The sequence below is a fragment of the Haliotis rubra genome, unplaced genomic scaffold, assembly GCF_003918875.1.
Source record: "Haliotis rubra isolate DU_JTF1 unplaced genomic scaffold, ASM391887v1 Scf473, whole genome shotgun sequence".
Taxonomy (NCBI): Eukaryota; Metazoa; Mollusca; class Gastropoda; order Lepetellida; family Haliotidae; genus Haliotis; species Haliotis rubra.
This window is the reverse complement of record NW_025767161.1, coordinates 754,124-771,169: the sequence shown is the minus strand read 5'-3', so window position 1 is coordinate 771,169 and position 17,046 is coordinate 754,124. Positions and strand designations below refer to the sequence as shown.

At 42.2% G+C, this 17,046-nt stretch overlaps 1 protein-coding gene across 1 annotated transcript in view; it reads left to right on the top strand.

The window, feature by feature from the left end:
* Positions 1–17,046, top strand: part of LOC124290748 (dedicator of cytokinesis protein 7-like) — an 84,785-nt gene that overhangs the window by 60,895 nt on the left and 6,844 nt on the right. Inside the window, 8 exon segments of the mRNA XM_046727561.1 lie at positions 60–203; positions 506–637; positions 1,531–1,665; positions 3,197–3,286; positions 10,272–10,362; positions 11,766–11,911; positions 13,108–13,251; positions 14,430–14,539. Of these exon segments, the coding sequence (XP_046583517.1) occupies positions 60–203; positions 506–637; positions 1,531–1,665; positions 3,197–3,286; positions 10,272–10,362; positions 11,766–11,911; positions 13,108–13,251; positions 14,430–14,539 (992 nt within the window).

Here is a 17,046-nt window from a genome sequence, read left to right as displayed (position 1 = left end):
TAAAGGTAGAGCAAATGTTGAGGAGGATCTTCTGATGATATTTGTTGGTGATGTTGTAGAAAATAACATGGAATGTGCTGGAGGAGAGTGCCATCTCGGATGATGTGGTGTCGCCCGACGAGGAGGGTATCTGTTCTGGGAAGTACTTCACGGAGAACGGCCTTGTGGGCCTGCTGGAGCAGACTGCTAGCTCCTTCACAATGGTGAGTCCAATGGTGAAACCTCTCCCTGTGTGTGTATGATGGTGAGTATCCTCGTCACACATGTAGCTTTGTGTGGTGCCTGTAACTGTTACTGTGTGGAATAAAAGGGAAGATTAATTATGGGTAAAGCATCCACTCGCCACGATGAAGACCCTGGTTCAATTCCCCACAAGGACACAATGTGTGAAGCCCATTTCTGGTGTCCCCCGACATGATATTTCTGCAATACGTATTGCTAAAAGCAGCGTAAAACCAAACTGACTCACTGATTATGATGCCTGCGGTAATGTATGTGTTGTCAGGCTGGTATGTACGAGGCTGTGAACGAGGTGTACAAGATCCTGCTGCCTATCCACGAAGCAAGCCGTGACTACAAGAAGCTGGCCCACATCCACCAAAAGCTGCAGGAGTCCTTCAACAATGTCATCAGAATGGTGAGTACAGACAACATCATTGTTTTGGAGGCTGGCACTGTCAGGGAGTCCTTCAACGATGTCTCACATATCGAGCTCCTTGAATTTACTCCAGAATCAAGCAGCTTTGTCCTGGGATGCCAGAGTTAAATATGTGTCTATCTCAGCAGATTCCAGAGCAGAGAGATCCCTGTGGGATAGGTACCAGAACTATCCATAGAGATTCCAAGGCAAAGAGGTCCTTACACAGTATATTCTAAAACTTGTCTCTCCAAAGTGTTTCCAGTGCAGAGAGTTCTCCTGTATCTCACGCTGAGCTGTCTGTTGGTATTCATCAACAACATAGGTCCCTGTACCTCAGACGTACCTATCCATGGGGATTCTGGTAGACATTGCCCAGCTTTCTATGCTTGTCACTCCATAAGAAGTAGGTTCCAATGCCACAGATATAACTTCATGGGGCCTCAGAAGAGAGAGTTCACCCGTGAAGATCCGGGGTAGAATAGGTCTTCAGCAACCCATGTGCTTGCCATAAAAAGGCGACTATCTTGTCGTAAGAGGCGACTTACGGGATCGGGTGGTCAGTTTCGCTGACTTGGTTGACACATGTCATCGGTTCCCAATTACGCAGATCAATGCTCATGCTGTTGATCACTGGATTGTCTGGTCCAGACTCGATTATTTACAGACCGCCGCCATATAGCTGGAATATTGCTGAGTGCGGCGTAAAACTAAACTCACTCACTCAGAAGAGAGAGTTGTCATGCTTTCGTCAAACCAGCTGGATGTGAAAACGACGGCTTCTCCAAAACTAGGTTTTGGAAAATGTTAATTATAAGTCCAACATTTCTCTGCAACGTTTGAATGATACATGGCTGTTTGGTCCTCTTACAATCTCTGTGGTTCTGTTTCAGGAAGGAAAGCGGATATTCGGGACATATTTCCGTGTAGGGTTCTACGGCTCATTGTTTGGAGACTTGGATGGAGAGGAGTTTATCTACAAGGAACCTGCGATCACAAAACTCCCAGAAATATCTCACAGGCTTGAGGTATGTCACCCATAGTGGGTGGGTGTCACCTGTAGTCAGTGTGTGTGTCACCTGTAGTCAGTGTGTGTCACCTGTTGTCACAGTGTGTCACCTGTAGTCACTGTGTGTCACCTGTAGTCACTGTGTGTCACCTGTACTCACTGTGTCACCTGTAGTCACTGTCAGCTGTAGTCACTGTCACCTGTAGTCACTGTCACCTGTAGTCACCGTGTCACCTGTAGTCACTGTGTGTCACCTGTACTCACTGTGTCACCTGTAGTCACTGTGTCAGCTGTAGTCACTGTCACCTGTAGTCACTGTCACCTGTAGTCACCGTGTCACCTGTAGTCACCGTGTCACCTGTAGTCACCGTGTGTCACCTGTAGTCACTGTGTGTCACCTGTAGTCACTGTGTGTCACCTGTAGTCACTGTGTCACCTGTACTCACTGTGTGTCACCTGTAGTCACTGTCACCTGTAGTCACTGTGTGTCACCTGTAGTCACTGTGTGTCACCTGTAGTCACTGTGTGTCACCTGTAGTCACTGTGTCACCTGTAGTCACAGTGTGTCACCTGTAGTCACTGTGTGTCACCTGTAGTCACTGTGTCACCTGTAGTCACTGTGTGTCACCTGTAGTCACTGTGGCACCTGTAGTCACTGTGGCACATGAAGTCACTGGGTGTCACCTGTAGTCACTGGGTGTCACCTGTAGTCACTGTGTGTCACCTGTAGTCACTGTGGCACCTGTAGTCACTGTGTGTCACCTGTAGTCACTGTGTGTCACCTGTAGTCACCGGGTGTCACCTGTAGTCACAGTGTGTCACCTGTAGTCACCGGGTGTCACCTGTAGTCACTGTGTGTCACCTGTAGTCACTGTGTCACCTGTAGTCACTGTGTCACCTGTAGTCACTGGGTGTCACCTGTAGTCACTGTGTCACCTGTAGTCACCATGTGTCACCTGTAGTCACCGGGTGTCACCTGTAGTCACCGGGTGTCACCTGTAGTCACTGTGTCACCTGTAGTCACCGGGTGTCACCTGTAGTCACTGTGTCACCTGTAGTCACCATGTGTCACCTGTAGTCACCGGGTGTCACCTGTAGTCACTGTGTGTCACCTGTAGTCACTGTGTCACCTGTAGTCACTGTGTGTCACCTGTAGTCACCACCTGTAGTCACCGTGTGTCACCTGTAGTCACTGTGTGTCACCTGTAGTCACTGTGTGTCACCTGTAGTCACTGTGTGTCACCTGTAGTCACTGTGTGTCACCTGTAGTCACCGGGTGTCACCTGTAGTCACCGGGTGTCACCTGTAGTCACCGGGTGTCACCTGTAGTCACCGGTAGTCACCTGTAGTCACTGTGTGTCACATGTAGTCACTGTGTCACCTGTAGTCACTGTGTGTCACCTGTAGTCACTGTGTGTCACCTGTAGTTATTGTGGTTTGTCGGATACTGACACCGTATCTACAGGCTACTGTAGATATACTTCTGACTCTGTAAATCAAGCATCACTCACTCACTCAGTCATGCTGATATTTCCGTTTTTCTGCTGTAGAGTTTCTATGGTGACCGGTTTGGCTATGACGTTGTGTCAACTGTAAAGGATTCAAACACCGTGGAAAAGGAAAAACTGGATCCTGCCAAGGTAATCAAGAGAGCACTCTTATCTGTATATTTATTTCAGGCCATATAAAGTAATGTGTTTAAGCCTTTCTTTCAACACTGAAAACCGACTGACATAACTGAATACTGCCCCAATACTGCTGAAGGTTTGTCATGAAAAGACTAAGTATGTCAAGATTGGCTTTCAGAGTCAGTATTCCTGACGTATTATCATGATATCAGTGTATAATTTGGATATACCTGCGCCTCAGGAAATATGGAATTTACAAGGGTCTTACAGTAACGTACGACCTTTCAAAACACCGTAAAACTAATATTGACAGGATATACGTGAATTATTGCCAGGATATACTTGAAGTATTGTCAGGATATATGTGAAGTATTGTCAGGATATACATGAAGTATTGTCAGGATATACATGAAGTATTGTCAGGATATATACATGAAGTATTGTCAGGATATACATTACGTATTGTCAGGATATATGTGAAGTATTGTCAGGATATACATAAAGTATTGTCAGGATATATGTCAAGTATTGACAAGATATACATAAAGTATTGTCAGGATATACATAAAGATTTTTCCTTATCCTGACTCATGCTCTTTTTGCTTGTCTTCTTCTTCTTGCGAACATAGTGGAACACTTGTATCTCCCTAATTGAAGCTCCCTTCAATTTAAAATCACTAATAAGTATTCACCACGAGTTACCTCCTTTCCACAAGCGCGGGAACGAGGGCACCACCTCTACCCATGTGCCTCACTCTCTCCTTCTTCGCCCAGTGAGCTGGACGTGAGAGCGCCTGTGTCTCCCGACACACTATATCCTTTGATTATATTTAGTTAGTTACCTCGTATAGACATCTATAGAGGTTTAGCTAGTATCCTTCAACGATTATATATTGATATTTAGTCGCTTTTCTACAGTTTATTCACGGGGCCGTGTGTTTGTTTCAGTGGATTACGTTGATGAAAATTCTGTACTATTGCAGATTACGCTTTTATGCTGCTGCTGATCCACCTTTAATATGATGTATGCGGCGGCCATGTTTATTATATTCACATTGCAGTTCTTGGTACTAATTTATCCAATTCTACCTCTTTATTAATATTTACTTTATGTTTGGCACGCACAGCAGATAGGTCGCGTATGCAGAGTCTAGTATGACTGATACGGAACCCCTCGCCAGTCTACTGCTGTTGGCCGACTCCCTCCCGTGTGGTGTTCCGCTAGAGTGGTGGAGAGGTGTGGGGCGTGAGTCCGCCATCTCCAAGAAGCATTCTGCTTCCCCAGACATCCCATCGTCGCAGCAGAAGACTAGAGGGTTTTTCTACTACATCTCAACAACCGAGACCGTTCCCATCGAAGTTTGGGCCTGTATGATGATCAGCCGGTCATCATACCGATGTACATCAAAGATTGACCGATGTCGGCACAGATCAGCATGCAGCCTGATGTACCAACGCAGATATGGATGATCGTCCTGAGGGTCCCATCATTACCAACACTCAACGCCAGGCGTCGCACACCCAGGGCAGCGTCGACCTCTGAGGGAAAATCAACGAAGTCTACTAGGACTTTCTCAACCGAGATTGTTCCAGCCGATGACCTGGACCTCTACGATGATCAGCTGATCATCATACCCGACGCGTCGCCACAAGAAACGACCGGGGACAGCTACAACGACATCAGCAGAGATCACCATGCAGCCTGATGCCTCTACACTGATGTCGGACGATTTTCCGGTGGACCCCTCCATTAACACCGCAGATAAAGCACCGGCGACCTCGTCGCAGAGACCATCCCAGAAGACATGATGCGACAAATTATGAACATCATGGAGGACCAATATCTGCGGTAGCAGGGTCCGAGCCGCGAAGGCTCCAACGTGACAGCACCCCAGAGGCACCCCCGTCAGCGTAGCAGCCAGGGGCGATGTCACCTTCGCGAAGGAAGTCACGGACCACCTTGACGAAGGACCTAGATGTACAGCCTTCGCGAAGGCCTTCGCGACGGCGGAAAGGACCTAGATGTACAGCCTTCGCGAAGGCGGAAAGAACCTAGATGTACAGCCTTCGCGAAGGACTTCGCGAAGGCAGGATAGATCATCACCTTATGCGGTTTCATCCCTAGATGTGGACTCGGACCATCAGACATCACGGAAGCCTTCGCGAAGGTCATATCGTCGTTCCCCCGGACCGGACGCAGAGGAAGCTTCGCGAAGGCATGCGAAGGACACCTGAATCCAGATCATCATCATCTAGAAGGACATCGAGGGACTATACAAGAGCTTCAGCGAAACTATCAACGTTCCCTCACAAGTCTCGAGAAGATCAACCCATAGACAAGTTGATCATCGATATCAAGTATAAGAACTACAATCGTATATTGGTTCTGTTGAATCCATGACGAGGCGTATGTTCGCTGGCCTAAATAGATCTAGAACGATCAATTAGACACTTATCACCAGACTTCGTAAACGACTTCTGAATATGATAAGATGATCCATGCGGCCATACTTAGGCAAGCGCCGCGATCCCACATCCTGTTAAACACAGAGGCTGTTCAACGAAACAAGCTCATATATATATTTATATATATATATATATATACTAATCGGGCTTTGATTTCGACACCTTCGCGATGGTCGCTAAGGCTAAGTGGCTCCAAGTCTACTTCACCCAGAAGATCTAGAAGGGATGCTTCGAGAACTTCGCGAAGTCTCGGCGTTCACCGAGGAAGTCTCCTCCAAGGTTTCCATATACTAGCCACTTTCGTCATATATAGCTACTTTCGTCAGTCCGTTCAAGGCGTCGCATAAGTTGATTATCAACTGTATGCCAGATGCCGTCTATAAGCCTCTGCCGAGATAATTGCTCAGGCTATTTACAACACAGAACGCCGCTGTATTATTAGTCAACGACATTTCATAGATCTTCACAGAAATCAACTATTCGTATAAATTGCTAATATACAATCCCCGGACGACGATACGATTATCTACATGCGTGACCATTACGCATATCTGCAGACAATTCAATATCGAAATTGAACAGCAGCCTTGTTACAGCGAGTATAACTCTTAATCGTCAAAGTTTCTGAGAAGAAATATGTACAACAAGTTCAACGTTAATTCTACAATTATGACGATACATTCATGTATACAGTCTACAAGCTCACAACTTGCAAGTTGTTTATACCCTTATATATAAGGAAGTCGGAATTATATTCAAAACTGAAATTACTTTCGACAACCAGGAAAATAACCTACCCAGCATAAAATTACAGAGCGAGATATTTCGCACCGGAGGTTTCGCGCGGTTACCATTAACCCTCGAAACACGTGGTCACTCGGATAACTTCGGGAAGCTACGGTGAAGACCGACGTTTATGCTAATATCAACGACGACAAGAATTTATTCAAGGTGGGTTTTTTCCCGCTACACCGGTGACATCACAGCTCGGGTATTATACAGAATCAAAATGCCTTGTTCTGATTGGACCGCTGAGGGACAACGACCTACACAGAGGTCGATCTCTATTCACAGTTCAAGACTTACGTCCACAAGTGACAACTATATATCAGTGAACGAGCAAGCCTCATTACAGTCCAGTTAACCTGAACATTCATGATTAGACTGCCTTTCTTCAAGATAGAGACCTCCCCTGTCAAGTTAAGACGAGGGATCGGCAGTCAGGCGATTTTACATAAAGTTCAACGAGGACAGACACACCTGGTTGTGCACCTACATCGTCAAGGACTTCGCGAGCTAATTACCTGGAGCGAAGATACAAGTGGATCTAAATCCACAGCGTTTCAGACTACAGCTGAATTTCATCAAGCGACTAACACAACTAGATGGTTAGTAAACCTACTAAACTTCTGTTTGGAGAATAAACGGAAATTTCACGCCCAACCTGGGGATATGAATATAGTGCTCCAACACCTCACAAGTGAGGTTTATGAACACGCCTGGATGACATACTTGGACCCCATGATACGATGATTCTATCAAGATGGCCAGCAAGAGCACTGTAAATTTATCTCCACCAAACCAAACAGGAGTAAAAAAATGCAACAGATTATTTCCTCTATCATCAACTTACGCAGAGAGAAGTCTCATGTACTATATCTCCATTTGGATCAGAACTGTCATACTACGTGCATATGCGGATGGACCTATTCCGACCCTCCATGAGCTTAATACTCATGATATTATAGCGCTAACTTCTACAATTGTTCCACACAAATGTGATTGAAATATTGGAGGGTTTATTTCTGGAGATCCGATATGGTGGTTGCAAACCATTATCTGAGAGATATCACCACCGAGGACGTCTCAGGTATACACCAATTCGATCCCATGGTCCTCGCACAACAGCTGACAGTTCCTCGGAGAAGATAAGTCAATCTAACAGATTTTTACTTATCTTATAACAATACTAAATAGCTTCATGCTATATATAATTTACTTAAGTTCCTTTTATCATCACAGTACTATGATTATTACATCATACAATATATAAGTTAACAACTCTACAGAGTTTGTTATTATATATATTTACCTTAAGTTATTCATATCTTAAGAGTAATATTATGGTTACATGATAAATGCATCAGCTAACAACTCTACAGAGTTTTTGGCTATTTTATACATAGCTTAAGTTAATTAAGCTAACAAACTCTACGGAGTTTTACTATTATATAGGTAACTTAAGCTAATTATACCTTAAGCATAGTACTATACTCATATTATTAAAATATATTGGCTAACAAACTCTAAGGAGTTTTGCTATTATATAGGTAGCTTAAGCTTATTCATATCTTAAGCTTAGTACTATGTTTATATCATATAAGTAGATTAGCTAACAAACTCTAAAGAGTTTTTTGCTATTTGGCTTAAGTATCATCATATTTCTAAGCAATATGGTTATATTATAACATGTATTAGCTAACAAACTCTACAGAGTTTTAGCTATTATATATGTAACTTAAGCTTATTCATATCTTAAGCGCAGTACTATGTTTATATCATATAGGTATATTAGCTATCAAAACTCTAAAAGAGGGTTTTGCTATTATATATTTAAACTTAAGTTTCATCATATTTTAAGCTTTATAGTTACATTATAACATGTATTAGCTAACAAACTCTACGGAGTTCTTGCTATTATATATGTAGCTTAAGTTTTCCTTCATAAGCTCAATACTAGGTTTATATCATAGCTAACAAACTCTAAAGGGTTGTTTTCATATTATACAATTAGCTTAAGTTTTCATCATATCTTAAGCAGTATGGTTACATTATAAAGGTATTAGCTAACAAAACTCGACGGAGTTTTGTTATTATATATATATAGCTTAAGTTTCATCATAACTTAAGCTCAGTACTATAAGCTTAGTACTATGGTTACACTATAAACATATTAGCTAATAAACTCTACAGAGTTTTTTGGCTATTATATATGTAGCTTAAGTTAATAATATCTTAAGCACAATACTATACTCATATTGTAAAATATATTAGCTAACAAACTCTACGGAGTTCTGCTATTATATATGTTGCTTAAGTTCATTATATCTTAAGCACACTACTATACTCATATTGTAAAATATATTAGCTAACAAAACCCTACAGAGTTTTGCTATATATATGTAGCTTAAGTTAATTATATCTTAAGCTCAGTACTATACTAATATTATAAATATATATTAGCTAACAAACTCTACAGAGTTTGGCTATTATATATATGTAGCTTAAGTTAATTATAGCTTAAGCACAGTACTATACTCATATTATAAAAATATATTAGCTAACAAACTCTACAGAGTTTGGCTATTATATATGTAGCTTAAGTTAATTATAGCTTAAGCACAGTACTATACTCATATTATAAAAATATATTAGCTAACAAACTCTACAGAGTTTTTGCTATTATATATGTAGCTAAAGCTTATTCATATCTTAAGCTCAGCATTATATCTATATCATATAAGTATATTAACTAACAAACTCTAAAGAGTTTGCTATTATATAATTAGCTTAAGTTTAATCATATCTTAAGCTTAGTACTATGTTATATCTTAAAGTATTTTAGCTAACAAACTCTAAGGAGTTTATACTAGCATATTAACAAGCTTAAGTCTATTAGTCTTAAGCATTGTATTAATGTTATATATACTTTATCATAATAAGTACATGGTAATAACCTTTTATATGGCAGCTGATAAGTTAGCAGCAGGAATTCATCAATTCAGTGCCTTTATGAAGTTCCCATAGGGTTATTACAATCATCACAGTTCAAATCACTAATTATTAAAAATCCAAAGTATTAGATATTCCCACCTCCGTTCCGTAGGATGCTACAAGCAAAAAGAGCATGAGTCAGGATAAGGAAAAATATGTAATTTTTGGAGTAAAATTGATATTTTATACTTATCCTGACTCATGAGGTCAGCCCTCCCATCCTCCCCAAATAACACTTTGGATTTCCCTGTAAATTCAAATGTTGGGCTCAGTATATGAGGAGAGAGTGAGGCACATGGGTAGAGGTGGCGCCCTCGTTCCCGCTCTTGTGGAAAGGAGGTAACTCGTGGTGAATACTAATTAGTGATTTTAAATTGAAGGGAGCTTCAATTAGGGAGATACAAGTGTTCCACTATGTTCGCAAGAAGAAGAAGACAAGCAAAAAGAGCATGAGTCAGGATAAGTATAAAATATCAATTTTACTCCAAAAATTACATTATTGTCAAGATATGTGTGAAGTATTTACAGGATATACATTAAGTATTGTCAGGATATATGTGAAGTATTGTCAGGATATACATAAAGTATTGACAGGATATACGTGAAGTATTGTCAGGATATATGTGAAGTATTTACAGGATATACATAAAGTATTGTCAGGATATGCATGAAGTATTGTCAGGATATACTTGAAGTATTGTCGTATTGCTGAACAGTTTGATCCCACAATGTGGTGTTGTGCTGCTGATTGTTGCAGGCCTACATACAGATCACATACGTTGAGCCGTACTTCGACATGTATGAGTTCAGGGACAGGATCACCTACTTTGACAAGAACTACAACATCAGTGAGTGGGGAAACTTGTTTGTAACATGAGCACGGTTACATGGTTGTAACATGAGCACGGTTACATGGTTGTAACATGAGCACGGTTACATGGTTGTAACATGGTTGTAACATGAGCACGGTTACATGGTTGTAACATGAGCACGGTTACATGGTTGTAACATGAGCACAGTTGTAACATGAGTACGGTTACATGGTTGTAACATGAGCACGGTTACATGGTTGTAACATGATGTTGTGGTCTGAATGCTAACTTTCATGCAGAAGATTTGGATTTGTTTTAATAAATTGGGAAATATATGAAACTCCCAAGTCTCATGTGACTGGAACACTGCTCAGTGTGGCTTCAGGGCTGACATGTATACTCCATCCAGACTTTCATGAGTGTATGTTGTTTAATGCCCCATCAGTATTACAGCTATACCATGACTGCATGCACTAGTCATGCTGTGAGGCTCTGATCATGACTAACACGGGGATGAAAAATTTCCACAGATTTGACCGTACTGGGGTCATTCTTGTGAATCATCTAAACCTGCAAACCCCAAGATACCCACCTTTGCACTCCTACCCATTCTCCTCCCTGCGAACATATATTGGTTTGTGAGTTCCATGCACCAGGGCTTCACGGAAGTGGAAAATGTCCGCAAATGATTCACCTGGCATTCTGCAGTAAAACTGAAATACTGCTTAAAGTGGCATACAGAGCAGGGATGATGACAAGTCATCTAAGGTTCAACACTGTTCAGAGTTGCACTATATGTGTGTTTCCACACTGGTTTTGTATATGGAGTTTTCTGCACTACACCATTTGGTTCCTGTGTGATAAACATCATTCATCTGCATCACTTCAGTCTTGCCTCCAACGTTAAGCTGTCAACCATAATATAAATTCAGAATTGTTCAAATGTGACTTAAATTAAATTCACTCCAGGCAGCTTGAAATAAAACTTGATCAGTAAGTCATCAAAAGTAGTCATTAGAATCCAGTGAAACATAGGCAGCAATCCATTCTGTTGGGGAAAAATAACATGGTGTCATCATGATCTTATTGTCTTTATTAGTTTGTTGTTACCCATTAAGATCCGGGTTAGAAGTGTTCTTCGACAACCCATCCTTGTCAGAAGAGGCGATGGTGGTCAGGCTCGCTGACTTGGTTGACTCGTTGTATCCAAAGATTGATGCTCATGCTGTTGATCACTGGATTGTCTGGTCCAGTCTCGATTATTTACAGACCGCCGCCATATAGCTGGAATATGAATGAAGTGTTAAACAACAAACAAACAAAAGTAGCTTGTTACAGTATGCACTGATTATGATGCTGACACGTGTGAGATTGTGCTACAACATATAAAACCATTCATTCACTGGCCCCCAGCTTATGTCTCTACTTTGTGTTGTCAGAGCGGTTCATGTACGCCACGCCCTTCACGCTGGACGGCCGCGCCCACGGTGAGCTTCATGAGCAGTACAAGAGGAAGACCATCCTCACAACTACCCACACATTCCCCTACGTCAAGACGCGCATGACGGTCATAGAGCGGCAACAGGTAGGGGATATAACCACAGATATTGCACAGTCCTATATTAGGGATGTCATGACTCCGGTTAATACTCTACTCCTCCCCTAACTGTCACTCGTGAAGATCCGGGTTAGAATTGATCTTCAGCAACCCATGCTTGATGTAAGAGGCGAGTTAATCCTCTCTTAACACTTTTGTGTCACTCATAATCCTGTTTCCACAGCCGCTGCCATATGGCTGGAATATTGCGGAGTGAGGCATAAAACTAAACTCACTCACTCACTGTTTCCACACTTGTGTGTCTCTCATAATCCTGTTTCCACACATTTGTGTCTCTCATAATCCAGTTTCCACACATTTGTGTCTCTCATAATCCAGTTTCCACACATTTGTGTCTCTCATAATCCTGTTTCCACACATTTGTGTCTCTCATAATCCTGTTTCCACACATTTGTGTGTCTCATAATCCTGTTTCCACACTTGTGTGTCTCTCATAATCCAGTTTCCACACATTTGTGTCTCTCATAATCCTGTTTCCACACTTGTGTGTCTCTCATAATCCTGTTTCCACACTTGTGTGTCTCTCATAATCCTGTTTCCACACTTGTGTGTCTCTCATAATCCTGTTTCCACACATTTGTGTCTCTCATAATCCTGTTTCCACACATTTGTGTGTCTCATAATCCCGTTTCCACACTTGTGTGTCTCTCATAATCCAGTTTCCTCACATTTGTGTCTCTCATAATCCTGTTTCCACACTTGTGTGTCTCTCATAATCCTGTTTCCACACTTGTGTGTCTCTCATAATCCTGTTTTTACACTTGTGTGTCTCTCATAATCTTGTTCAACACTTGTGTGTCTCTCATAATCCTGTTTCCACACTTGTGTGTCTTTCATAATCCTGTTTCCACACTTGTGTGTCACTGATAATCCTGTTTCCACACTTGTGTGTCTCTCATAATCCTGTTTCCAGACTTTTGTGTCTCTCATAATCCTGTTTCCACACTTTGTGTCTCTCATAATCCTGTTTCCACACTTGTGTGTCACTCATAATCCTGTTTCCACACTTTGTGTCTCTCATAATCCTGTTTCCACACTTGTGTGTCTCTCATAATCCTGTTTCCACACTTGTGTGTCTTTCATAATCCTGTTTCCACACTTGTGTGTCACTCATAATCCTGTTTCCACACTTAGAGGTCACTGTGTTTGTTTTCTGTATCTAGATCATCCTGTCACCTGTGGAGGTGGCAATAGAGGATGTACAGAAGAAGACCCGTGAACTGGCATTAGCCTTGAACCAGGAGCCTCCTGATCTAAAGATTCTGCAGATGGTGCTTCAGGGATGCATTGGGACAACTGTAAACCAGGTACACGCCCAAATCATTCACTTATAGACAGGTACAGAAGTCACACACAGATCACACACTCACACCATACAGGTACAGAAGTCACACACAGATCACACACTCACCATACAGGTACAGAAGTCACACACAGATCACACACTCACACCAGACAGGTACAGAAGTCACACACTGATCACACACTCACACCAGACAGGTACAGAAGTCACACACAGATCACACACTCACACCATACAGGTACAGAAGTCACACACCCACACCATACAGGTACAGAAGTCACACACAGATCACACACTCACACCATACAGATACAGAAGTCACACACCCACACCATACAGGTACAGAAGTCACACACAGATCACACACTCACCATACAGGTACAGAAGTCACACACAGATCACACACTCACACCATACAGATACAGAAGTCACACACAGATCACACACTCACACCATACAGATACAGAAGTCACACACCCACACCATACAGGTACAGAAGTCACACACAGATCACACACTCACACCATACAGATACAGAAGTCACACACAGATCACACACTCACACCATACAGATACAGAAGTCACACACAGATCACACACTCACACCATACAGATACAGAAGTCACACACAGATCACACACTCACACCATACAGGTACAGAAGTCACACACAGATCACACACTCACACCATACAGATACAGAAGTCACACACAGATCACACACCCACACCATACAGGTACAGAAGTCACAGGGTGACCATTAACCCATGGAAGTGTAGAACTGGATGGGGTGGACATCCTTCATATGACAAACATGGAATAGAGATTCCTTCAAGAATAGGTTTCATTTACTAAATGACAACCTCAGTTTGCAAGAGAGATTATGTTGAACATTACAGTAAAAATGTGAACCCATCTACTCACAGTGATAGAGTTGAGGTGGCCATAGACTTATCATTCTGTTCACTACAGACATTGCAGTAATGTATGAAATCTAATCTTTTATTCTTCAGAGCCTATGATTGTAGCATAGCTTTCAGGGCTGAGATCAATTAATTTAGGATCTGCTTCAACTGCAACTGGCAGAGACTGGCTTTGACAGTTTTCATGCCCTGTGCTAATTCAGCGAAGTATCAAGTTACAACTAGCCTGTGATTGTAAGTCAGAGTTGTCTCATCAACAGGGTCCCCTGGAGGTGGCGCTGGTGTTCCTGGCAGACGTAGCAGGGGGCACACAACTCCCCAGCAAACACCACAACAAGCTCCGGCTATGCTTCAAGGACTTCCTCAAAAAGTAAGACTCACTGATAACATTACTGTAGTGTCAGTGGTAAATATCCCAGTATCCTAGTAACTGATGTGTTTGATAAGCTGAAGGGACATTGGAGTTTCAGTTCTAAATGGATGAATTTAAGTGAGTGAATGAGTGAGTTTAGTTTAACGCAGCACTCGGCAATATTCCAGCTATATGGCAGTGGTCTGTAAATAATCCAGTGATCAAGGCATGAACATCGTTCTATGCATTTGGGATACGATGACATGTGTCAACCAAGCCAGTGGGCCTGACCACCCGATCCCGTTAGTCGCCTCTTATAACAAGCATGGGTTACTGAAGATCAATTCTAACCCAGATCTCCACTGGTCTATGAATTTAGTGTGGGTTTGTTTACCATTATTGGTATATTGTTTTAGTGTCGATTGGCTTTGGTATTTAGGGTCCTTAGTTCACGCCTGACTCAGTTGATTGATTGTGAATGGATTGCTGGTTGATCCACACTAAGTTGTCATGTGATTGCAGTGATGTAATAAATGATGTACAACTCTACCCACTCCTACGACTCTATTCTCATGGAGTGCGGTGGTTTTATGAGATTGCTGATGTTTTTTGCAATGTCCGACAGATGCAGTGACTCACTGCAGCGTAACAAGGCGCTCATCCCCCCGGAGCAGAAGGAGTACCAACGGGGAGCTGGAGCGGAACTACCACAACTTCAAAGAAAAACTGCAGCCAATGATCTGCTCCAACATTGTCTCTCTCAACAAACGATCTCGCCACAAGAAGTAAGTGTGCACTATTCCCTTTTAGGCTCCTAGAGTAGGACCCAAGGGCATGGATTCTTGCTTTAACTATTAATCACTAGATTGTTTCTAACATGAGTGACTCCACGTTTGTCGGACAATGAATTTGCAGATACTTCTGATGGGCTTTGGTTTATGCTTAATGAATATGGCAGAAAGTTAATGCTGAATTCCACTTATGCGATTCTAGGATAGATCTCAAGCATCCCGTGCTTTCCCCTGGGGATAGGGGCGGTGGAGTAGCCTACTGGTTAATGCATTCACCCGTGCTTAACACCCAGGTTCAATTCCCCACATGGGTACAATGTGTGAAGCCCATTTCTGGCAGGGCTCGATTTAAGGGATGTTAACCTACTTGCACCAGGTGCAACCTAAGATAAAAACCTAGTTGCACAAGCCAAATTCCAGTTGCAATGTAGTGTACTAAAACGTCAGAGGTTTTGGTGCACATAAACATATTTCCGTGACGTAGTACCCATGAAATCATAGCAACACAGATACGCAGATGATCCCTGTTTACAAGAGCTGTCATAGCCGAGAAGTGTCTATAAATGGCAATGTTTCAGTGCCATAGCTATTCAAAGTTTAGAAGAAAAATGAACGGACGTACTTAGATTTGTTATTGATTTATTTCTCAAAAATTGACTTGCACATGGTGCACTTTTGACTAATAACTAGGTTGCACTTTGTGATATTGAGTTACACCAGTGCAAGTAACAAAGCACTAAATCTGGTGTCCACCACCATAATATTGTTGGAATGTTGCTATAAGCGACGTAAAACTAAACTCACTTACTTGCTCACTCACTCACCCTGGGGACCTGATTTAAAAGGTTTTAGTTGTAAAAGTTGACTTAATAGATCTGGTGGTCGAACTCGTAAAATGTTATGACAGTGCACCCTGATGTAGGTTTCTCCTAATATCAATAACTGGATTGTCTGATCCAGTCTAATTTATACAGACTGCAGTCATGAAGTTGGAATAATGCTAAGTGGTGTAAAAAACTTAACCAAACCTGCAGAGGTTTTCAATTCTTTGAAGAGAGTCGTCCTTGGGGTACATATTATGCATTTTCCGGCTGAAAAATGTCCTGTGACAGTTGTATCAATGTTTTTTGAATAAAAAGATTGTACAATAAATAAACTCTTTTATTTATTATACGGACCCTACCTCACGGAGTTACCTCCCTTAGCGCATGCGCACCAACTGGGTAGGCTCCTAGACCCGTATCATCATTCCTTCTGCTGAATTCTTATCAGTGAACAGAATTGCGGGAGGTGGGAGGCCCTACCCAAGGATCTACTCTCTTCAAAGAATTGAAAACCTCTGCAGGTTTGGTTAATTCTTTTTCAGAGAGATCGTCCTTGGGGTACATATTATGCATAAACACAGACTCCCAAAGACCGGAGGCCAGGGAGGAGGGAATTCTGTCCAAGCACACTCAAAATATAGCGATCGTATCATGGAAAAAAATTGAACAGACGCCATAACACTCACCTGTCACTCGACCCAGTTTCGCTTCCGCGAGAGGCATTATGGGAGGGGAACTGACAGGGAGGATTTGTGCTCAAAGACGACCTCTAGCATAATGAGACATTGCACGTAGTGCGAATATCAACGAAATCCGACCCACTAAGTGGCTTCTTTCATGAGAGCACCGTAGGGGGAAAACAAAAATACCACTCACTAACGATACAGTAACTCCGTGAGAATCGAAAGGG